This window comes from Ranitomeya imitator, chromosome 6, assembly GCF_032444005.1.
Source record: "Ranitomeya imitator isolate aRanImi1 chromosome 6, aRanImi1.pri, whole genome shotgun sequence".
Lineage (NCBI taxonomy): Eukaryota > Metazoa > Chordata > Amphibia > Anura > Dendrobatidae > Ranitomeya > Ranitomeya imitator.
In genome coordinates this window covers 212,124,670-212,150,683 of record NC_091287.1, presented here as the reverse complement: position 1 = coordinate 212,150,683, position 26,014 = coordinate 212,124,670, and the positions used below count along the sequence as shown (strand labels likewise).

Here is a 26,014-nt window from a genome sequence, read left to right as displayed (position 1 = left end):
ATGGCCTCAAATAAAAAGCACAGAGACCCCAATAACCCCACTCTGAGAGAAGCCTACCACACCGTACAACGAAATTACAAAGCCACCCTCAGAAAGAAAAAGCAAAACGACATCTCTACCAAACTCCTCCAACTCCAAGATGCCCTTGAAGACAACAAATTTTGGGAACTGTGGAATCACCTTGGATCCGACCAGAAAAGCAACAGCCTCCACATCCAGAGCGGCAACATCTGGCTCCAGTACTTCAAGGACCTCTACAATGACATCCCAAGTGAAGACCTGAACCTGGCACAAAAAGAGCTTGTGAAAAAACTGAAAGATATGGAGGAAAAGTTCAAAGATTTCCAAAATCCTCTGGATACACCAATCACACTGACAGAAATAACAGAAAGGATCACACAGATAAAAGGTAAAAAAGCCAGTGGTCCAGATGGGATCCTCCCAGAAATGCTGAAATACAGTCCTCCAGACATCCAGGCTGCGATAACAAAACTATTTAATATTGTACTGCAGGCCGGCTGCTTCCCCAAAAAACTGGAACCAAGGCCTCATAACCCCTATACACAAAAATGGGGACAAGTACGACCCAGCAAACTACCGAGGGATATGTGTCAGCAGCAACCTGGGTAAACTCTTCAACTGCATCATGAACAAGAGGATCCTCACCTTCCTCATCGAGCACAACGTCCTCAGCAAGAGCCAAGCAGGGTTCATGCCGAACCACAGCACCACTGACCACATCTACACTCTGCACAGCCTCATCAAGAGCCACGTCCACAATACAAAGAGCGCAAAGATATACGCTTGTTTTGTGGACTTCAAGAAGGCCTTCGACTCAGTGTGGCACCCAGAACTATTCCTAAAATTGCTGGGGAGCGGAATAGGAGGCAAAACATATGATGTCATCCGAAGCTCCTACACAGAGAACAGTTGCAGTGTGAAGGTCAACGGAAGGAGGACGGCCTATTTCCAACAAAGTCGAGGAGTGAGACAGGGCTGCAGCCTCAGTCCAACGCTCTTTAACATCTACATCAATGAGCTGGCCGTGGCCCTAGAGTCCTCCTCAGCACCAGGACTCACCCTCCATGACACCCAGGTGAAATTTCTGCTGTATACAGATGACCTCGTGCTGTTATCACCAACTGAGAAAGGCCTCCAAGATCATCTGAAAATCCTAGAGACCTTCAGCAGCACATGGGCACTGCCAATCAACGAGAAAAAAACTAATATCATGGTGTTCCAGAAAAGAAAGCAGAAACCCACTGGCAATCCTACCTATATGATAGACAACCGTCCACTTACTTAAACCAACAGGTACACCTACCTGGGCCTAGAACTCAGCCAGTCAGGGAGCTTCAAGCAAGCCATAGAGTCACTAAAAGACAAGGCATCCAAAGCCTTCTATGCCATCAGAAGGCGTCTGTACCACCTCAAGGCACCAGTAACCGTATGGCTAAAAATGTTTGACTCCATCATTGCCCCAATTCTTCTATACGGTAGTGAGGTCTGGGGCCCAGTCTCATACCCAAACTGGTCAAAGTGGGACGCTGGGCCGACAGAAATATTCCACCTAGAGTTCTGCAAGCATCTTCTCCAAGTCCATCGGAGAACATCAAATAGCGCCTGCCGAGCAGAGCTGGGCAGATTCCCACTACACATCGCAATAAAGAAGAAGGCGCTGTCATTCAAGGCTCATCTACAAAGTAGCAGTCCCAGCTCCTACCATCACAAAGCCTTCCTACACCAGGAAGCCTCAGGAAGCCTCCCAAGGAAAAGTACCCAAAGCCAGTCTGACCAACCCATCAACCTCTATGGCCTGACAAAAGGTGAAATCAAGAAAATGGTACACAAAGTCAAAGAGGAATATCTCAGCATCTGGAGGAACGACATAAACAAATCCCAGAAACTGACAATAAACCGGAATCTACAGAGGGAGTACAAACTGGCCCCATATCTAGAGAAACTAGAAAACCCCAAAGATCGACAGATCCTGAGCCGGTACAGACTGAGCGCCCACAGCCTACTCATCGAATCCGGGCGGCACCGACAGAACTACAAGCCTCGAGAGAGCAGACTCTGCCAGCAGTGCCCCCAGGAGGCCGTGGAGGATGAGGCCCACTTCCTGCTGAGGTGCCCCAAATACTCCGCAGTGAGGGACACTCACTTCAAGAGACTGTCTGATCTCCTCCCAGACTTCACCTCCAAGGAGGAGGAAGAGAAACTGCCGATAATACTGGGGGAAGAGGAAGGTGCAGTGGCCATAGCAGCGGAATAGGTCAGTGCCTGCCACAGACTAAGAGGAGCCTGATATGTCATGGACTCCCGTACCCCAACACTGGACATATCCCTATCCCCCGACTAAAGAGCCTGATATGTCATGGACTCCTATACCCCACCCTGGAAACATCCCCTATCCTCTAAAAGGAATTTGATATTCCCTGGACCTCTATATGCCCCCTCCCCCACCCCCGTATTTTTACCATATGCTTTGGCAATGCTAACATGTACTTAGTCCTGCCAATAAAGCTAATTTGAATTGAATTGTATGCTTTCTTACCCGTCAGCCTGTCTCCATGACCTGTTTACATGTATCTCATTGTGTTATCCTGGCATCTCTTTGAGTGGTCAGTCCAACCCCTCCCTCACTTTATGACCTTTGCTTAACTCTCTACATCTGGTCTCCCATACCCAGCCACCTTCTCATTCACACCCGATTGCCTTTAACTGGGGATATATTCACATGCAGGAGTCTGTTACAGACACAGTCTGCTGCAATTCATCTTCTAACTTCCATCTTTTAAATTACATCTTTTTAATTATGATTTTGAATTAGACTGAATTACATCTTTTTAATTATGATTTTGAATTAGACTGAATTGGACTGGAATTGACAGGAAGGTAACAGAATACCAACCACTACAATGTTTCGGTTTCTTTTCTCTTTCACCCCCATACTACTTTCCTTCTTGCAATCTCCTGTAATCCCCCCACCTAGTAAGGAACTAGTCATTTCTTCCTCCATCCTCCCCAGCCATCTCACCTTCTCCTGTTCCTCCACATACAATCCTTTTTCTCCAGACACACACTGCCACATCATGTCCTATCCTGCTTCCACCTTCTAATGCTCTGTCTGCTGCTCCTCATTGCTGGGGACATATCCCCAAATCCCGGCCCTCCCCAACTCATCCCCACACTCATTTCTAACCCCCTGCCACGATCCTCTGCACGTTTTCCCAACCATGACAACCTCATACCCATTCATCCAGCCCCCACTCCCCCTACTTGGAGCACTATGGAACGCACGCTCCATCTGCAACAAACTGCCATTTATCCATGACCTCTTCATCACCAACACACTCTCCTTCCTCGGCCTCACTGAAACCTGGCTCACCCCCTCTGACTCGGCCTCTCCAGCTGCGCTTTCCTATGGCGGATTCCAACTCTCTCACACCCCTCGCCCCAACAACAAACGTGGTGGAGAAGTAAGGCTGGTTTCACATTTGCGTTGTTTTGCGCAGCATTTTAGCGCAAAAAAAAAAAAACGCATGCGTTTTTCCCTATATTTAACATTAAAAACGCATGCGTTTTTTGGTATGCGTTTTGCCGTGTTTTGCCAACGCATGCGTCTTTTCTCTGCATGCGTTGTGTTGCAGAAATGCAACATGTAGTAATTTCTAGAGGCGTTTTTTTGCGGCAAAAAAAACGTATTGCTGTCTATGTAAACGCATGCGTTTTTAAGCACATGCATTTGGTTGCGTTTTTAAACGCATGCGTTTCCCTAGAAAAAAACAAGTCTACACACTGATAAGCCACCCCCCACCATCAAGGTGATAAAGGGATCCAAACCCTAACCCTAACGGGATCCAAACCCTAACCCTCAAGGGATCCAAAATCTAACCCTAACGGGATCCAAACCCTAACCCCCCACCATCAAGGTGATAAAGGGATCCAAACCCTAACCCTAGCCCCCCACCATCAAGGTGATAAAGGGATCCAAACCCTAACCCTAAAGGGATCCAAACCCTAACCCTAAAGGGATCCAAACCCTAACCCTAAAGGGATCCAAACCCTAACCCTAAAGGGATCCAAACCCTAACCCTAAAGGGATCCAAACCCTAACCCTAAACCCCACCATCAAGGTGATAAAGGGATCCAAACCCTAACCCCCCACCATCAAGGTGATAGAGGGATCCAAACCCTAACCCTAACGGGATCCAAACCCTAACCCTAAAGGGATCCAAACCCTAACCCTAGCTATTTCTATTTATAGTGGGTTTTCTTGTTGAGTTTGATGATTGGCAGCTGTCACACACTTCTCATCAAAAACGCAAACGCAGGAAAAAACGCATGTAAACGCGTCAAAACGCCACGTTTTTTAACGCATACAAAAACGCATGCGTCTAAAATACGCAGCGTTTACATGCGTTTTTTCACCACCTGCGTTTGCGTTTTTAACGCTGCGTTTTTAAACGCAAATGTGAAACCAGCCTTAGCTTGCTCCTGTCCGACACCTGCTCCTTCACTCCAATCCTGCTACCACCCTCCGCTAATCTTCCCTCATTTGAGGTGCACTCTGTCCGCATCTATTCCCCTTCCAATCTCCAGCTGGCTGTCATCTACCGCCCCCCAGAACTAGCCATCTCCACCTTTCTCGACCACTTCACCACCTGGCTACTTCATTTCCTCTCTGTTGACATCCTCACTATCATCATGGGTGATTTCAATATCCCCATTGACACTTCCACTTCAGCTGCCTCTAAACTTCTATCACTGACTGCCTCCTTTGGCCTCACTCAATGGTCCTCTGAGGCCACTCACAAAGATGGCGACACGCTGGACCTCATCTTCACCCGCCTCTGCTCCCTTACTAACCTCATTAACACACCCCTCCCCCTGTCTGACCACAACCTACTGACATTCTCTTCCCTCTCCTCTCCTAATGTGCAACCCCCACTCCACAAACTTCCTCACAGAAATCTCAAACATCTCAACTTACAATCACTCTCGGAGTCCCTTCTCCCTCTCACAGACATAGCTTCCCTTCATGACACAGATGCTGCTGCCACTTTTTATAACACCACAATAACAGCAACACTCAATTCGGCCGCCCCGTTCATGCATAGTAAAACTCGTACAATTAACAAGCAGCCCTGGCTGACCAGCCTGACCAAAGAATTGAGACGGGCTTCCAGGATTGCTGAGCAGAGATGGAAGCAATCCCGCTCTGTCGACCACTTCACTGCATACAAGCAGTCCCTCGCCAGCTTCAACTCTGCGCTCACTGCCGCAAAACAAACTTCTCATCTCTCATATCCTCCCTGTCTCACAACCCTAAACAGCTTTTCAACACTTTCAATTCTCTACTCCGTCTCCCAGCACCTCCCCCCTCATTTCTGCTGAAGACTTCGCCTCCTTCTTTAAACAGAAGATCGATACGATCAGAGAAAGCTTTGGCCCACAGCGCCCACTACCCCTCTTAGCTGCTAAACCCTGCTCCTCCAAAACCAGCTTCTCCACCATGACAGAAGAACAGCTCTCCACCCTCCTGTCAAGATCACACCTCACCACCTGCTCGCTTGACCCACTCCCGTCCCACCTCATCCCTAACCTTTCCACGGTCTTCATCCCAACCCTAACGCACCTCTTCAACCTCTCACTCACAACAGGTGTCTTCCCCTCATCCTTCAAGCATGCCAAGATCACACCCATCCTCAAAAAGCCCTCCCTCAACCCATCCTGTGTCTAGCTATCGCCCGATATCTCTTCTCCCTTATGCCTACAAATTGCTGGAGCAACACGTCCATCTTGAACTGTCCTCCCACCTCTCCTCCTGCTCCCTCTTTGATCGGTTACAATCAAGCTTCCGTTCCCATCACTCAACTGAAACTGCCCTAACTAAAGTCACCAATGACCAACTAACTGCCAAGAGAAAGCGACACTACTCTGTCCTCCTTCTCCTGGACCTGTCTTCTGCCTTTGACACTGTGGACCACTCCCTTTTGCTACAAATCCTCTCATCTCATGGCATCACAGACTTGGCCCTTTCCTGGATCTCGTCATATCTGACAGACCGAACCTTCAGTGTCTCCCTCCCCCACACCACCTCCTTACTTCGCCCCTTGTCAGTCGGTGTTCCTCAAGGCTCTGTTCTAGGACCCCTACTCTTCTCCATCTACACTTTCGGCCTGGGACAGCTCATAGAATCCCACGGTATGCAGTACCATCTCTACGCTGATGACACGCAGATCTACCTATCCGGACCTGACCTCACTTCCTTACTTACCAAAATCCCGCACTGTCTGTCTGCTATTTCAGCCTTCTTTTCTGCTCGCTTTCTACAACTGAACATGGACAAAACAGAATTCATCATCTTTCCCCCATCTCACTCCACCCCTCCACCAGACCTATCCATCAATGTCAATGGCTGCTCACTTTCCCCAGTCCCACACGCCCGATGCCTCGGGGTGATCCTCGACTGCCCTCTCTTTCAAGCCACATATCCAAGCCCTTGCCTCCTCCTGCCGTCTCAAACTCAAAAATATTTCCCGGATCCGTGCTTTCCTTGACCGCGACGCCGCAAAAACGCTAGTGCATGCCCTTATCATCTCCCGCCTCGACTACTGCAACCTCCTACTCTCTGAACTCCCCTCTAGCATTCTGGCACCACTCCAATCCATCCTACACTCTGCTGCCCGACTAATCTACCTGTCTCCCTGCTACTCCCCAGCCTCTCCCCTATGTCAAGCCCTTCACTGGCTTCCTATCGCCCAGAGACTCCAGTTCAAAACCCTCACAATGACATACAAAGCCATCCACAACCTGTCTCCTCCATACATCTGTGACATGGTCTCCCGGTACCTACCTACACGCAACCTCCGATCCTCTCAAGACCTCCTTCTCTGTTCCCCTCTCATCTCTTCTTCCCACAACCGCATCTAAGACTTCTCCCGTGCTTCCCCTATACTCTGGAACGCTCTACCCCAACACATCAGACTCTCGCCTACCATAGAAACCTTCAAAAAGAACCTGAAGACTCACCTCTTCCGACAAGCTTACAGCCTGCAGTGATCCTGAAGTTACTGAACCGCCGCACAACCTGTCCTACCCTCTCCTAGTGTTTCATCACCCATCCCCTGCAGACTGTGAGCCCTCGCGGGCAGGGTCCTCCCTCCTTATGTACCCGTGTGCCTTGTCATCTGCTCATGTTTAATGTATTTGTCTATATTTGCCTTGTATTCACATGTAAAGCGCCATGGAATAAATGGCGCTATAAAAATTTATAATAATAATAATAATAATAATGACCTTCATTAGAAATTAGCAGCATTGCTGTAATTAGTAGTGAATGTTTACCATTGAAGAAAGTCAGTAGAAGTGAAGCGGACTGTGCGTGCTAGCCGTATGGGTGTAAGCAGTCTTGCTGTACTATGGTGACCGGCACAAACAGTAAATGTGCATTTAAATGCACAACTCTTGCACAGAATCCCATTGAGTGCAGTCTTACTACTGTTTATACTACGGATTGGAAACCTTATTGGGCCCCTCATCATCCTCTACCTGTAAGGAAAATCCATCCAACCACATCAAGATGTACGCATGCGCCAAAACCTGTCTCCAAACCAAATCCTCATCCAGCTCCATAGATTAATGTTTTCTTGTTTTAAAGGGTTGGTCCGACATCTAAAACGCCCTTTCTAAATATCAATCTTTAGGATGGTGCACACGATGCAGATTTGGTGCAGAATTTTCTGCATAAAATCTGCACTAAATCTGCATCTCCTGGCAGAATCCGCAGGTGCGTTTTTTATGCGTTTTTGGTGCATTTTTTATGCGTTTTTTGTGCACAAATCTGCACAAAAAACGCACAAAAAACGCACCTGCGGATTTCTATTATGGAGGGGTGCAGAAACGCTGCAGAACTGCACAAAAGAAGTGACATACACTTCTTTGAAATCTGCAGCGTTTCTGCGCAGATTTTTCTGCACCATGTGCACAGCTTTTTTTTTCATATTGATTTACATTGTACTGTGATCACAGTGCAGTTCTGCAGCGTTTCTGCTGCAGAAAAATCTGCTGCAGTTCTGCACTAAATCTGCATCGTGTGCACATACCCTTAGGGTACCGTCACACAGTGCAATTTTCATCGCTACGACGGTACGATCCGTGACGCTCCAGCGTCGTAACAATATCGCTCCAGCGTCGTAGACTGCTGTCACACTTTGCAATCTACGACGCTGGAGCGATAATTTCATGACGTATGTGCGATGTAGAAGCCGTTGGTTACTATGCGCACATCGTATACGATATATGTTACACCATGCAATCATGCCGCCACAGCGGGACACTAGACGACGAAAGAAAGTTTCAAACGATCTGCTACGACGTACGATTCTCAGCGGGGTCCCTGATCGCAGGAGCGTGTCAGACACTGCGATATCGTAACTATATCGCTCGAACGTCACGAATCGTGCCGTCGTAGCGATCAAAATTGCACTGTGTGACGGTACCCTTATAGCTTTATTATACAATGACCTACGCTACTCCCTATCTAGATAATCCCTAAATCTGTTTAATGTCACTTCCGGTGATGTTTCACTTGAGAGGAGTCTCAATCAGAACTTCACAGGAGGCTGGGTCTGCACTTACTTGCCTGCAGCATCTATCACACCACCTGGAAGAGAATGTCCTCAAGGACTACACTGCCCCACAGCTTTCAACACCCTCCTTAACCCCCTTTACTCAAGGGTCCTTTGCATGTTAATGACCAGGCCAATTTTTACAATTCTGACCACTGCCCTTTTATGACGTTATAACTCTGGAACGCTTCAACGGATCCCGGGGATTTGGACATTGTTTTCTCGTGACATATTGTACTTCATGATAGTGGTAAAATTTATTTGATATTATGAAAAAACGGAAATCTGGCAAAAATTTTGAAAATTTCACAATTTTCCAACTGAATTTTCATGCCCTTAAATCACAGAGATATGTCACACAAAATACTTAGTAAGTAACATTTCCCACATGTCTACTTTACATCAGCACAATTTTGGAACCAAAATTTTTTGTGTTAGGAAGTTATAAGGGTTAAAAGTTGACCAGCAATTTCTCATTTTTACAACACTATTTTTTTTTTTTAGGGACCACCTCACATTTGAAGTCACTTTGAGGGTTCTATGGTTAGAGAAAAAAAAATTCCTTTCTTGGCGCTTCCGGAAGACAAGGATAGTTTGGAGGTTGAGATAATTTGCCCAGTACCAAATTTATTAGGACACTAGGAGTCACCAGTCTATAAAGACAACTTTCTTTTAAAACATTTTTAAAAGCACATATAATACCTGATGAAGGCCGTTGTGGGCTGAAACGCGTTGTTTTGTTCTTATTAAAGTGTCCTAATAAATTTGGTACTGAGCAAATTATCTCAACCACCAAACTATCCTTGTCTTCCGGAAGCGCCAAGAAAGGAATTTTTTTTTCTCTAACCATTATATTCACATGCAATCCTTGGATCAAGGCTGGCATAGTTCCTGCAATAGTGCTGCGTACCGGAATATTATAAGACGTGGATCCATCATACGGATCAATTGAATGTACATACAAGACATCCAAAAGGGTGAGTGCAACAATATATATTTCTTGCTGTGAATATACACCTACACTTAGACTCTGCACCTCTTGTCTCCCCTTTTATATCTCCTTCCGATATATTTGAGGGGTCTATATGATAGAAAATACCAAAAAGTGACACCATTCTAAAAACTGCACCCCTCAAGGTGCTCAAATACACATATAAGAAGTTTATTAACTATTCAGGTGCTTCACAGGTATTTTTGGAATGTTTAAAAAAATAAAAAAAAAAGCCAAACAAAAAAAAAACATTCACGGCAACTTTTTTTCACAAAAAAATTAATTCAGATCCAATTTGTTTTATTTTCCCAAGGGTAATAGGACAAATTGTACAACAACTTTTGCGATCCAATTTCTCCTGAGTACGGCGATGCCATATGTGGGGGTAAACCACTGTTTGGGTGCATGGCAGAGCTTGGAAGGGAAGGAGCACCCAGTTTTACTTTTTCAATGCACAATTGGCTGAAATTGAGATTGGACGCCATGTCGCGTTTGGAGAGCCCCTGATGTGCCTAAACAGTGGAAACCCCACACAAGTGACACCATTTTGGAAAGTAGACCCCCAAAGGAACTTACCGTATATACTCGAGTATAAGCCGACCCGAGTATAAGCCGACCCCCCTAATTTTGCCACAAAAAACTAGGAAAACTTATTGACTCGAGTATAAGCCTAGGGTGGAAATGTAGCATTTACCGGTGAATTTCAAAAATAAAAATAGATCATTATTTCCCCATAGCTGTGCCTTATAGTGCTCTGCACCGTTCATATTGCCCCATAGATGCTGCACAGATGCCCCATATAGTGCTGTGTGCCGTTCATACTGCCCCATAGATGCTGCACAGATGCCCCATATAGTGCTGTGTGCCGTTCATACTGCCCCCATAGATGCTGCACAGATGCCCCATATAGTGCTGTGTGCCGTTCATACTGCCCCCATATAGTGCTGTGTGCCGTTCATACTGCCCCCATAGATGCTGCACAGATGCCTCATATAGTGCTGTGTGCCGTTCATACTGCCCCCATATAGTGCTGTGTGCCGTTCATACTGCCCCCATATAGTGCTGTGTGCCGTTCATACTGCCCCCATATAGTGCTGTGTGCCGTTCATACTGCCCCCATATAGTGCTGTGTGCCGTTCATACTGCCCCCATAGATGCTGCACATAAATCTGTGCTGCTGCAATAAAAAAAAAAAAACACATACTCACCTCCCTTGATTGCAGCTCCCAGCGTCCGGTCCCGGCGCCTCCATCTTCCCGGCGTCTCTGCTCTGACTGATCAGGCAGAGGGCGCCGCGCACACTATATGCGTCATCGCGCCCTCTGCCTGAACAGTCAGAGCGCAGACGCCGGGAAGATGGAGGCGCCGGGAAGATGGAGCGACGCCCGGCGGCTGGAACGCGGACAGGTGAATATAACATACTTACCTAGTCCCAGCGATCCTCGCGCTGTCCCTGCCTTCCTCCCCGTCTTCTGTGCTGCAGCATCTTCCTGTCAGCGGTCACCGGCACCGCTGATTAGAGAAATGAATAGGCGGCTCCGCCCCTATGGGAGGTGGAGCCGCTTATTCATATCTCTAATGAGCGGTCCCACGTGACCGCTGAAGAGGGGAAGACGCTGCAGCACAGAAGACGGGGAGGAAGGCAGGGACAGCGCGAGGATCGCTGGGACTAGGTAAGTATACCTCAGCGCCCTCTCCCCCTCACCCGCCGACCCCACCACTACCGTGACTCGAGTATAAGCCGAGGGGGGCACTTTCAGCCCAAAAATTTGGGCTGAAAATCTCGGCTTATACTCGAGTATATACGGTATCTAGATTTGTTGTGAGAACTTTGAACCCCCAAGTGTTTCACTAAAGTTTATAAATAAAAAAAAAAAATTCCTCACAAAAATGATTATTTAGCCCCCCAATTTTTTTTATTTTCCCATGGGTAACAGGAGAAATTGGACAGCAAAATTTGTTTGGGCGCACGGCAGAGCTCACAGTTTTAGTTTTTCAACACAGAATTGGATGGAATTGAGATCGGACGTCATGTTGCGTTTGCCCCTGATGTGCCTAAACAGTGAGCAGTGGAGTGGTAACCCTCCAATTCTAACTCCAACCCTAACCCCAACACACCCCTTACCCCAACCACACCCCTAACCCCAACCCACCTTTAACCCTAATCCCAACCATAACCCCAGCCACCCCCTAACCCTGACACACCCCTATCCCAACCGTAAACGTAATCCAAACTCTAACCCGAACTCTAGCCCCAACCCTAACCCTAACTGTAGCCCCAACTGTAGCCCCAACCCTAACGGGAAAATAGAAATAACTTTTTTTTTTTAAATTGTATTATTTTTGGCTAACGAAGCCGGTGATAAAGGGAGGTTTGATTTACTATTTATAGCAGGTTTTATTGTTTGACAGTTGTCACACACTAAAAGACGCCTTCGATTGCAAAAAATGGTTTTTGCATCACCACATTTTGAGAGCTAGAATTTTTCCATATTTTGGTTCAGAGTCATGTGAGGTCTTGTTTTTGCGGAACGAGTTGACGTTTTTATTGGTACCATTTTCAGGCACATGACATTTTTTGATCGCTTTATATTCCTATTTTTAGACAGAATGAACAAAAACCAGCTGTTCATAAATTTCTTTTTTTTTTGAAGGGGGGGGGGGGGGGGGGTCGTTTATACCGTTCCGCGTTTGGTAAAATTGATAAAGCAGTTTTATTCTTCGGGTTAGTACGATTACAGAGATACCTCATTTATATATTTTTTTTATGTTTTGGCACTTTTATACAATAAAAACTTTTATATAAAAATATTTATTTTTGCATGTTTTATTCTGAGGGCTATAACTTTTTTATTTTTTTCTGATGACGCTGTGTGGCTGATCGTTTTTTTGTGAGACAAGATGACATTTTCAGCGGTGCCATGTTTATTTATATCTGTCTTTTTGATTGCGTGTTATTCCACTTTCTGTTCGGCGGTATGATGATAAAGTTTTTTTTTATTGTCTCTTTTTCATGGTGTTCACTGAAGGGGTTAACTAGTGGTACAGTTTTATAGGTCGGGTCTTTACGGACGCGACGATACTAAATATGTGCACTTTTATTGTTTTTATTTACATAAAGAAATATATTTATTGGAACAATATTTTTTTCTTTATTTAGGATTTTTTAAATATTTTTACAGTGTAATATATATTTTTTACTTTTTTACATTGTCCCAGGGTGGGGCATCACTATATAGTGCCAGATCGCCGATCTGACACTTTGCAGAGCACTGTGTCAGATCAGCGATCTGACAGGCAGTGCAGGAGGCTTGCCGGCGCCTGCTCTCAGCAGGCACTGACAAGCCACCTTCCTGCAGCCATCTTGGATTCGGGGGCATGCAGCGAGGAAACAGGAGGAGACCCTTGGAACAACGTGATCACATCGCGTTGTTCTGAGGGTCTCAGGGAAGCACCCGCCCTGCGCGATGCTTCCCTATGCCACCGGAATGCTGCGATATTGTTTGATCGCAGTGTTCCGGGGGCTAAAGGGCCAGGAGTGGTCCGTGACCACTCCTGGCACACAGTACCAGATGTCAGCTGTGATAATCAGCTGGCACCCGGCCGCGCTCCCACGTGAGTGCGGCTGATCGCATATGACATACTATCCCGTCAATGGTCATACGGGCCCAAAACACCTTGACGGGATAGTACATCAGATGTTAGAAAGGGGTTAAATGAATAGTCATCAGGGGGCAGCGCTAATGTCACTCACTGCTTCCATCACGGTTCCCTGACCACATATTTCACAGAAGATGAGGCAGAGATAGAAGTCACTGGTGTCAGCGGATGGATGTATTCATTAGCCGACGATGTAAAGAATTAAAAAAAAAAAAAAGCGTGCGTTCCCCTGTATTTTTGATAACCAGCCAGGCAAAACTCACAGCTGAGGGCTGCAACCCTCAGCTTCACCAAGCCTGGTTATCAAGAATAGAGGGGTCCCCACACCGTATTTTGGAATTATTTAAATAATTCAAAAAAACGGTGTGGGGTCCCCCCATTTTTGACAACCAGCCTTGCTAAAGCAAACAGCTGGGGGCTGGTATTCTCAGGCCGTTAAGAGGCCATGGATATTGGCCCTTGCATAAAAATAGCCGCCCGCAGCTGCCCAGAAAAGGCACATTAGATGTGCCAATTCTGGCGCTTTGCCCGACTCTTCCCACTTGCTCTGTACCGATGGCAAGTGGGGTTAATATTTGTGGGGTTGATGACACCTTTGTATTGTCAGGTGAACTCAAGCCCACGGCTTAGTAATGGAGAGGTGTCTATATGGCATGTATCCATTACTAATCCTATAGTTATATGGTAAATAAAGACACAGCAAGAATAAAGTCCTTTATTAGAAATAAAACAAAACACACTTTTAGTTTTTTATTTAAAAATAACAAACACAATTAAAAGCACCTAACGCCTAATTCCCTGAATCCCTCGTTTCCTGTAATTAAACAAAAACAACCATATCCCTCACCCGTCCGTCTTTCTGTCCTGTAATTCATGTCTGGGTGAAAAACAGTTTTCAATCTGGACGGTGCCAAAATGCAACCGTCCATGCGAAGAACCACTGGTGAATGAGCTGCTGCGAGCGTAGCCTCAGTGACCGGCGGTGTCATCATAGAGGTTACCTATGGTCACTGAGGCTGTGATCCCAGCTGGGCTGAACTGCCGTGACTTCAGCAAGATCCACACTAGTAGCGTAAAAGTTTGTCTTTTAACAATGTGGGAACCGTGGACGTCTGACTGGCGGTGAGGATTTTGCTGCCGATCAGAAGCGGTGTATGCTGCGCTGTCATGCACATGAACTGTTTGTAACTGTTCAGCCAAACCCGCTGGATCCGAACATCCAGGTGTCGGACCATATCTTTCAGGACATCTTCAGACAGTGGCAATGGAAGAAACTATATTAAGTAACTGCTCCCGGATGATGTCCTGTTCCAGAAACTGGAGGAAGCTTGACATACATTGATGGTTAAAATATACACAACACGCCAGGGCCGCCATCAGGGCGTTACTGCCATTACTGGTGTATGGGACCTGGTGAGCAGAAGCAAGGAGGGGAGGCCCAGACTGGGTGAGACACGCTGCGCAGCCTGCACTGAGGCAGCACAGCCGAGAGAGATACTGTATAAATGGCCTGGCAGACTGTGTTGTACGCTAGGGCTCGGAATAATTACTTTACTTTGCTTTATTAAGCCCGGGGCCTCAGTCACTCTCAGCCGCAGCTACTTACATTGTATGGCCGCAGCAGAAAGGGCTGGCTGCCTATGACATCTGTGACGCAAGACACTGCTGGTCCACCCTCTGTTCTTAAGCTGTCAGTGCACCCTGGGTACTTGCAGCACATTAAATACAGGAGTTGAGGGCCCAAAAGTGATGAGTTGCCAATAAGAGTAATCCAACCTCCTATTAGCCTCCGGCAGGCCCACGCACTAATCTTTTTGTGCCCCCCTCCCTGCTTGTACAGTGTGAAGTTGGAGGCAGTCTACCCGTTGCCTGCAAACTACTAAGTAATAGTAAGTTCAACCCTACTGACTGCTGCCTGTCTGCTTGCCTGCAATAAGGTACAGTTGAAGGGTATATTCTACCAACCTAATACCTATCCCTTATACACAACATATGGGATAATTCACATGGTCAGTTCACACAGCGGAGCATACAGCCACCCCAATGTTCTGCTGAATATCCACGGCAGCAGTTTTTTTCATGTCTCCCAATTATCTCTATGGGAGACAGTGATGAGGATTGCGGAACGGTGGGTTTTAGCCGTGCTGAGAAAGGACCTGTCTGCATAAAATTCTGCTGTGAGCTGGACTTTACAATTGAGCGGCTGCACGCATGACCAATCAACTGCTCAGTTCATTTCAGGGGGCGAGGAGATTTACCGGAGCCCCTTTCTTATTTTAAGAAGTTTTTCATATGTTAGAGTAGGGCCCGGCCGGGGGCGTGGCCTAGCGAGGAATGTGAGCGGACGTGCGGCTGATCTCTCTCCCCGCACCGCTCTGAAAAGTGACCTTTGAAGGCGCCACCGAACGCCAAAAACCGGCCAGAGAGGTCCCGCAAGTACCCGGCGAGGGGGAGAAAGCACCACTGTTAACGAGCGGTGAGGAGCGGAGATGCCGCGCCGCAAGCAGTCGGTGCCAGCAGCCGGCGTGAAAATTAAAGATGGCGCCGTGGCTGAGGAGGAGGCGGCCAGAGCCAGCGATTCATACCGCCGGAGGCTGGAGGTAATAGCCCGGCTGGAGCGCTTTGCCCGTACGGAGGAGGGGGGAGCCCTGCTGTTGGGTCCAGAAGGACTTGATGAGGTGGAAGCCCTGATGAGGCAGAAAGGTGGAGGGGAAGTCAGTGCCAGTGAAGTGGAGGTGCAACGTTCCCCAGGGAGGGCGCAGGGAGTGCACAGTGCAGAAAATGTGACACCTGCTGATAGCCCTGTGCAGACCAATGATTCGAATTAAGTGCAGCAGCCAAGTACGGGGGAACCAACACTGCAGGACATTTTCTCTGTCGTTATACACTGCAAATCTACTTTGGCTGCGCTGAACCTAAGGGTGGATGATCTCACAGTTGAAATGAAGTCCCTTAATTCTGCTATGCGCAAAGTGGAAAAAAGAGTGGAGGTGGTGGAGGAGAGTGTGGGCAGTGTGGAGGACCAGACAAACGAACTGTTAAAAAGAGAAAAGAAATATATTCAACGAATCGCAGAGTTAGAATTTAAGACAGATGATTTGGAAAAATCGATCCCGGAGAAACAATTTAAGAATAATCGGGGTGCCGGAGAAGGTGGAGGGAAACAACCCCACTGAATATATTGAGGCATGGCTTAAGAACTCGATGGGAGGAGCAGACCTTACCAACCATTTCTCGGTGGAGAGGGCTCATCGGGTCCCCACTCGTCCTCTGCCGCCTGGATCTGCCCCTCGAGCTATATTGGCAAAAATTTTGGACTACCGGGATCGGGAAACTCTACTGAGGAAGGCTAGGCTGAGTGATGGCCTGAGCATAAACGGAAGTCGGATCTCCATTTGTCCGGATTACTCGGCATCGGTGCAGAAACTTAGAATGAAGTTTGGTGAAGTCAAGCGACGGCTCCGTGAACTGGACCTAAAATACTCAATGCTCTACCCAGCCAAGCTCAGGGTGGTGGCGATGGATCGTGTTCAATTTTTTCAAAATCCGGAGGAGGCGACGCAATGGCTGGACACCAACGCCAAGAAAATTGGTACTGATCGGAACCGTTGAGACTGATTCTGAAGATCTATAACTCTACTGGTTCTGCCTCTCTTTGGGGGAGGGGGTTCTGTTTGAATGTTACTGTTGAAGTTGGTCTAATTATACCTAACGATTACAGTATTGTGTTCGGCGGCGCAATGAATAGTTCATTGTACTGTGTCCAGTTTTGGGCACCGGTGCTCAGGAAGGATATAATGGAACTAGAGAGAGTACAAAGGAGGGCAACAAAATTAATAAAGGGGATGGGAGAACTACAATACCCAGATAGATTAGCGAAATTAGGATTATTTAGTCTAGAAAAAAGACGACTGAGGGGCGATCTAATAACCATGTATAAGTATATAAGGGGACAATACAAATATCTCGCTGAGGATCTGTTTATACCAAGGAAGGTGACGGGCACAAGGGGGCATTCTTTGCGTCTGGAGGAGAGAAGGTTTTTCCACCAACATAGAAGAGGATTCTTTACTGTTAGGGCAGTGAGAATCTGGAATTGCTTGCCTGAGGAGGTGGTGATGGCGAACTCAGTCAAGGGGTTCAAGAGAGGCCTGGATGTCTTCCTGGAGCAGAACAATATTGTATCATACAATTATTAGGTTCTGTAGAAGGACGTAGATCTGGGGATTTATTATGATGGAATATAGGCTGAACTGGATGGACAAATGTCTTTTTTCGGCCTTACTAACTATGTTACTATGTTACTATGTATATTGGTCGCGGTGGGTGGGGGAGAGATGGACGGTAAAGGAACTAGCTCTAGGGTATATCAAGTGCCCTCAATTCTCATATAGAGAAAGAAAGTTTGGAGTATCTGAGTTATTTTGAATTCCAGATGGGGAAGGTTGGTTTAGTTGTTGGGGTGGGGGGTGGGAAGGGGGGGGGGGGAGGAGGGCATTGGTGGAGACCTGGGAGAGGTGACTCTCATCTTATATCTTTCTTTAAGGAAATGGGAGGGAATGTTAATATTATAAGTTGGAATGTTAGGGGGCTAGCAGATGCCACTAAGCGGGCGGCAATATTCCAGTACCTATTGAAACAGAGGCCCTCGGTGATATGCCTGCAAGAAACTCATTTAGTTGAGGAAAAAGTTGATATGTTACAGAAAAAATGGGTGCGCAGGGCATATCACTCGACGTTCTCTAATTATGCAAGGGGGGTGTCTGTTTTGGTCCATACAAGTACTCCATTTGAGGAAATTGAAGTAAAAATTGATAAGGATGGTCAGTATGTTTTTTTAGTGTGTAAAATTTTTAACCGCTTGATTTGCATTGTTTCACTATATATACCCCCGCCGTATTCTGGCAAGAAAATTCAAGAGATTTTGGAGCATATGAGAGGGTGGGTCGGGGTTCCCTTTTTGGTGGTGGGAGATGTGAACAACATTGCTGACGACCATTGGGATAAGAGTAATCACGCTCCGCTACGCGGGGATGGGAATGGCACCCCTTTCGGGAACTATCTTAGAGAAATAGGCTGGATTGACTTATGGCGGGTTCGCAATATTAACACATTCTTATTCTTGCTACTCGACCACGTACGGTTCTATGTCTCGAATCGATGTCGCCTTGGGTAATGATGGGATGAACGAATTACTAAGTGGGGTGGAATATAATCCCAGGATTCTATCAGATCATAGTCCGGTGCGGGTCTCATTAAAGCTATCAGAACAGGTTGGGTCACGGAAGATGGGATGGAAGGTTCACCCCTCCTGGCTACAACTCCTGGACATGGAAAGTGTGGGGGCTGAGATAGAGGAGTTCTTTAAGATTAATGAGGGTAGTGCGGAATGCCATGTAGTATGGGACACTATGAAGGCGTATTTGAGGGGTATTTTGTTTCGGGACATATCACGACACAAGACTAGGACTAGAACACAGGATCAAGCTGTCCTGGAGGAACTAAAGGAAGCTGAGGCGGCATTGGGGGCCCATTGCTCTAGGGAGTCTCAGAATCGGATGAGGAAGGCTCAACAGGAGGTCAATCAATTGTATCTGAGAAAGGCGGAGAGATTGCGGGCTTTTCAAAGAGCATCTTTCTATTCGGAGGGGGAAAAGGTGGGGCATTTACTGTCGGTAGTGGCGTCCGCACAAAGGGATTCCTCGCACGTCTACTCCATTAAGAGGGAGGATGGAACATTGGCTACTCGGGGGGAGCAGATTCTGGAAGTGTTTAGGAAATTCTATGATAAACTATATACTTCTAGTGTGGAGAGGGGGCTGAGGACATGATGGGTTACTTGGAGGGGATTGACCTGCCTAGGTTGAGCAGAGAAGAATGTGAGTTGTTGGAGGAGCCGATTGGGGAGGAAGAATTGGGAGCCGCTTTGGCGGGGGTTGCTGGGGGTAAGGCTCCGGGGGCGGACGGTATTCCAGCCGAGGTGTACAAGGTACTGAAAGAAACATTGTTGGCCAGATTGTCGGAGGTGTATAATAGTTCACTGGAAAGAGGGGAGCTACCTTCATCTATGAGAGAGGCTATTGTGGTCGTTATACCTAAGGCCGATAAGGTCCCACAACTACCAGAATCCTATAGACCAATCTCACTTTTGACGGCCGATATCAAGATTCTGGCAAAAGCTCTGGCAAATAGGTTATCCAGGGTGATTGACAGACTGGTTCACCCGGATCAGTCACGCTTTATGCCCAACAAATCAACGGCACTCAATCTGAGGTTATTTTTAAATTTGCAAATCCCCTCTGACAATGTCGGAAGACGGGTTGTGGTATCCTTAGACGCCCATAAGGCTTTTGATTGCGTGGAGTGGAGCTATTTGTGGTCAGTACTGGAACGAATGGGGTTTGGACCTAAATTTATTTCATGGGTGCGGCTGTTGTACTCTTCTCCGGTAGCCAAAATTAGAGTGAATAACGCTCTCTCTGAGACCTTTTCATTGTCTAGAGCAGGGGTCCCCAACTCCAGTCCTCAAGGCCCACCAACATGTCATGTTTTCAGGATTTCCTTAGTCTTGCCCAGGTAATAATTGCATCACCTGTGCAATGCAAAGGAAATCCTGAAAACATGACCTGTTGGTGGGCCTTGAGGACTGGAGTTGGGGATCTCTGGTCTAGAGGTACTAGACAGGGCTGCCCTTTGTCCCCGCTGCTCTTTGCGTTGGCGGTGGAACCCCTTGCTGCGAAGATCAGAGGTTCCCGGGAGGTGAGGGGTTTTATGTACGGGGAGGCAGAGGAAAAAGTAGCGTTGTACGCTGATGATATTCTGCTATTCTTGGAGGATTCTGAGGAGACCCTGGTTAAGACGGAAGCCATTATTGAGGAATTTGGTAGTTACTCGGGCCTAAGGATCAATTGGGACAAATCGAATATGATGTTGATAGATGGGGATAGCGGGGACGGTGGTGGGGAGGTTTCTTCTACAAGGTTGAAGCTAGTTGATAAATTTAAATACCTGGGGATTCAGATCGCTCTCCCTTTGACTAGCTTTGAGGAACTGAATTTGGCACCTCTTCTGCGTAGGATACGTACTAAGGTCCAGGCGTGGAGGAAGTTACATTTATCAGTAATCGGCAGGATAAACTTAATAAAGATGATTGTGATGCCACAACTACTTTATGTGCTGCACAACTCCCCTATATGGATATCGCAGAATAGGTTTCGGAGGATTAGATCTTTGTTTGGGGAGCTGATTTGGGGTGGAAAGAGCCCCAGATTTAAACAGGAAACTCTACAGAGACCAAAGACGGAGGGAGGGGTGGCATTGCCTAATCCATGGTTGTATTTTTTGGCTTCACAGTGCCAGCATTTCAAGGGATGGGGAGATGTGGTAGGTGGGACGCGGGCACCTTGCAGCCTGAGATCACTGATTGGGACGAAGGTGTTGAGTGAGGGTCTGGAGGGGGGACATTTCCGAGAGAAGGGCTCTAAATTTTGTACTATTAGGCTCATCCATAAGGTTTGGGACAAAGTTAAGGGGATTAGGGGTGTGCACGCACTCACTAGATTCTCACCCATTTGGAATAACTGTGTCCTACAGGAGTTTAGACAGATGGAGGGATTTCATAATTGGAGGGAGGCAGGCATCTCTCGGGTGGGCCAGATTCTACATCAGGGCAGAATTAGAGACTTTGAGACATTGCAGGAGGAGTTTTTACTACCGGACTCTGAGTTGTTTCAATACCGCCGTCTTTCACATGCGCATCGGGCACAGTGTAGGAGAGGACCCATTGAAATACAGGTGGACCTAATGCTAGATTTTATCCTTGTAGGGGGTGGCACGAAGGGGGTGATTTCGGGAATATACTAATTCCTTTTGTTCTCTTTCTTGGAGGAACACCCTATTAGAGCAAGGGCGAAATGGGAGGCGGACCTGAGGGCAATTGATAATGATCATTGGGAATCAGTACTGGACTATGTGCCCAAAATATCAATGAGCGAGCCTGGGAGGCTGTCACAATTATTTGTTATTCATAGGGCATATAGAACTCCGGATATGTTATTCAAAGCCGGATTGAGATCTAGTTCAGAATGCCCCAGATGCTCGCAGTCCGATGCGGGCAACCTTCATATGTTATGGCAGTGCCCCAGGTTGTCCTCCTTCTGGGTGGTGGTGCTGAATAAAGTGGGACTGGCATATGGTTGCACGGTGCCGCGTGATCCCCTGGTATGTGTTTTGGGCTATGTTGAGGAGATCATAACTGATAAGATGTATAAAGTGGTTATTGCCAGACTGTTATTTATCGCGCGAAAGTTGATTGCCAAATTCTGGATTAGAGAAGAGCCACCAACAAGGAGAGACTTTATGAAGCAAGTGGACCATATTATTGCTTTGGAGAGGAGTATCTACGTTAGGAGGAGCAAGGCGGACCTCTTTGACAGGCTGTGGAACCTGTGGCTTGAATCAATGTGATTTAAAAGACCTTGTGCTCCATTGGGAGGTTTATTGACAAATCATCTTCCTTTTCTTGTACTTTTATATATGACAAAGTAGGGGGGGTCGACTCTTGACAGGTCTCTAGAGGTGGGGGGGGAAGGGGGGTGGGAGTTTGGTTTGGGACTAAATATGTTTTCCTTTAAAAAAAAAAAAAAAAAAAGTATTGTACACTGGTATATTTCTGATAACAAAGTATTCCTTTTATTGTTTATGTGCAATATTTATGGTTTAATAAAAAATATATATATGATTTAAAAAAAAAAAAGAGTAGGGCCCGGCCCAAAGTCTATCATGTAGTTGTTGCGGCCCCCAAAATTTTTTGGGCCAAAACAAAAGCTGCTGGCTATGTATGTGATATGGTGTTAGATGGGAATTGTTAATATTTGATTGGTGAGGATGTGGTGCAGTAGAGGAGCTTTTCCAAGAGGGGGCTGGTACTGTTGAATGTTCTACGGTTGGAGGCGGAGATGAAATGGAGCCTGAGCGGAGTCTCAAGAGGGCCTGAAATTTTGCCAGGATGGAGCCCTGAAATTACTGGTGGCAGCCCTGCAATATGCAAAAGATGCAGCATGTTCTTTCAGACATCTTATTAGGGGTTTTTTTCCTCTGTCTCTCTAACAATCGGTACTGAAAAACTAATATAAAAGCAGACAACCAATATGACTTAACTTGATATTGTCAGTTTAGTAATGGTTGCCAGAATACAAACAGAAATATGTGAAAGTCTCACATTAATAATATGAGCATAAAAGTGTTCAGCTCAGTATAGCTTTAGTTCCATCAGTGTAGAAAGTAAGTATCCTACAACAAATGATGCTTACCTCTGATCATCTTCAATGACCCTGAAAAAGGATTAAAAGAAAAAAAAAAGGTTTAAGTTTCATAATGCAAGACTTCTGAAGCAATACACAATGTCAAAACACAATTATTGCTTAAGGGCAAGTGCACACCAGGTTTTTTAAGCAGGTCTGTGCTATACTATATAGCTATAACTATCTATCTATCTATCTATCTATCTATCTATAATCGTCTAAGGGGCACTTCCGTCTGTTTGTCACGGAAATCCCGGGTCGCTGATTGGTCGTGGCTTGGCAGCTGCAACCAATCAGCGACGGGCACAGTCCGGCCGCGATTTCGCCCCTTCCTACTCTGTCAGTGCCCCCTCCAGTCAGCGCTCACACAGGGTTAATGGCTGGGTTACCCGCGTTATGCCGTAGTGTAACGCAGTCCGTTAACGCTGCTATTAACGCTGTGAGACCAACTTTTTACTATTGATGCTGCCTATGCAGCCTGAGCTGGATCCGAGGGCCGACGGAAGGTGAGTATATAACCATTTTTTATCTTAATTCTTTTTTTTTTTTTTTTTTTTAACAGGGATATGGTGCCCACATAGCTATATACTACGTGGGCTGTTAGATACTATGTGGTCTGTGTTATATACTGCGTATGCTGTGTTATATACTACACCGCTGTGATATATACGTGGGCTGTGTTATATACTGCGTCTCTGTGCTACATACTGCGTGGGCTGTTATATACTACGTCTCTGTGGTATATATTAGGTGGCTGGGCAATATACTACATCGCTGTGCTCTTTACTACGTGGCTGTGTCATATACTGCATCTCTGTGCTATATACTACGTGGGCTGTGTTATATACTGCATGGACTGTGTTAGATACTACGTGGCTGGGCTATATATTACGTGGCTGGGCAATATACTACGTGGCTGGGCAATATACTACGTGGGCTGTGTTATATACTACGTGGGCTGTGTTATATACTACGTGGGCTGTGTTATATTTCTCTGCTGTATCTGTGCATCATTAATCGTGGTATGCGTTAAAGAGGGGGGGCCCCACTGAGACTCTTTCGCCCGAGGCCCTCAAAAACCTGGAGCCGGCCCTAGCTTCACTGATTGTTCGTGGCCGGGCGTGACCAATCAGCGACAGGCGGAGTCCGGCCGCGAATTGGCGCGGAATTTGAACCACGCTTCGCTAATTGGTTGCGTCCGGCCGGAAGAATCCTGTGTATAAATTGCATTATTCTGAAAACTTCATAAATAAACTACATACATATTCTAGAATACCCGATACGTTAGAATCGGGCCACCATCTAGTAGGTATATAAATGACTAAGAAAAAACATGAGAAATATGTTAAAAAATGCTCAAAAGACTCTTACACTAGAATTAAATAGGGAAACGATTTCTTGACATAAGTTCTGTGTTTTGGATGTTTTTTCCCCCTTCCCCCCCCACAGAATTTGAATAACGCCTGGAAAAAAAAAAAAAAAAAAAAAAAAAGTGCAGGCAATTGTTTTAATAGACTCCTGATGGAAAATGCTCCTAACTAAGCACTACCCAACCAAAATGCTGCACTACAAAAAAATGCTACTGGAAAAAGACTCTTCCAAAAAGCTTCAGGAAACTAAAAACTGCCCAAAGAAAAAGAATTTCCTAAACTGGTTTCTACCTGAACCTATTTTTGTTTGCTTCATACAAACTCAGTGTGCACATAGCATTATATAGATGGGACAGCCACGTTTAAGTCCTTTTGGTACACTTAGGCTTCCGTAGAAAAATCTGTGCCCTGATCACCATGGTAGCACACTCCATAATAAAGCAGATGACTAGTAATTCTAATTGTCTCATATCTACAGCTGATACATAACATACTGTCTCTGATGAAGGGGTCCAAGAAACACTGGGAGACGTACAGGTCAAATATTTATTTTACATTACACCATGTTCCAAATTATTATGCAAATAATATTTTTCTCAGATTTTCCTAAATGGTCGGTGCAAATTACAGTCCATCTAATAAAAGTCATCACCAGTTAGATTATACATCGAATTTTATTGAAGAAACCTCCCAATGATAACAGTATAATCTCCAAACTGAATAAAAACTCAAAATGCACTGTTCCAAATTATTAGGCACAGTAGAATTTCTAAACATTTGATATGTTTTAAATAACTGAAAATGCTCATTTGTTAAATTTGCAGCATTAGGAGGTCACATTCACTGAACAAAAAAGCTATTTAACTCCAAAACATCCTAACAGGCCAAGTTACATGTTAACATAGGAACCCTTCTTCTATGTCACCTTCACAATTCTTGCATTCATTGAACTTGTGAGTTTTTGGAGAGTTTCTGCTTGTATTTCTTTGCATGAAGTCAGAATAGCCTCCCAGAGCTGCTGTTTTGATGTGAACTGCCTCCCACCCTCATAGACCTTTTGCTTGATGATACTCCAAAGGTTCTCTATAGGGTTGAGGACAGGGGAAGATGGTGGCCACACCATGAGTTTATCTCCTTTATGCCGATAGTAGCCAATGACTCAGAGGTATTCTTGCAGCATGAGATGGTGCATTGTTATGCATGAAGATGATTTTGCTCCTGAAGGAACATTTCTGCTTTTTATACCATGTAAGAAAGTTGTAAGTCAGAAACTTTATATACTTTGCAGGGGTGATTTTCACACCTTCAGGAACCTTAAAGGGCCCTACCAGTTGTTTCCCCATGATTCCGGCCCAAAACATGACTCCTCCACCTCCTTGCTGACATCGCAGCCTTGTTGGGACATGGTGGCCATCCACCAACCATCCATCTGGAGCATCCAGGCTTGCTGGACGCTCATCAGTAAACAAGACTGTTTGGAAATTAGTCTTCATGTATCTCTGGACCCAATGCAACCGTTTCTGCTTGTGAACACTGTTTAGGGGTGACTGAATAGTAGTTTTATGCACCACAGCAAGCCTTTGAAGGATCCTACACCTTGAGGTTCGAGGAACTCCAGAGGCACCAGCAGCTTGAAATAACTGTTTGCTGCTTTGTAATGAGCTGCTCTCTCAATCCAATGAATTTGTCTGGCAGAAACCTTCCTCGTTATGACTTTATCTGCATTAACTCTGTCTGTGCTGTTTCAGTCACAAATATCTTCACAGTCTGATGACCACTCTTAAGTTTTCGTGAAATATCTAATGTTTTCATACCTTGTCCAAGGCATTGCACTATTTAACACTTTTCAGTAGCAGAGAGATCCTTTTTATTTCCCATATTGCTTGAAACCTGTGGCCTGCTTAATAATGTGGATCATTTTAAGTAGTTTTCCTTTAATTAGAATCACCTGGAAAACTAATTATCACATGTGATTGATTTCAGTGATCCCTGAGACACAATACCATCCACGAGTTTATTAGAAAAACAAAACAATTAAATCTTTATGACACAAAT

The 26,014-nt window shown here is 45.9% G+C and overlaps 1 protein-coding gene across 6 annotated transcripts in view; it reads right to left on the bottom strand.

Moving 5' to 3' along the window:
- BRD9 (bromodomain containing 9) overlaps nucleotides 1-26,014 on the bottom strand; it is a 243,300-nt gene that overhangs the window by 114,953 nt on the left and 102,333 nt on the right. For all 6 annotated transcript variants that reach the window (XM_069730459.1, XM_069730455.1, XM_069730457.1 and 3 more), the window contains exon 8: nucleotides 22,599-22,619. In XM_069730459.1, the coding sequence (XP_069586560.1) occupies nucleotides 22,599-22,619 (21 nt within the window). The remainder of the gene's footprint in view (nucleotides 1-22,598; nucleotides 22,620-26,014) is intronic.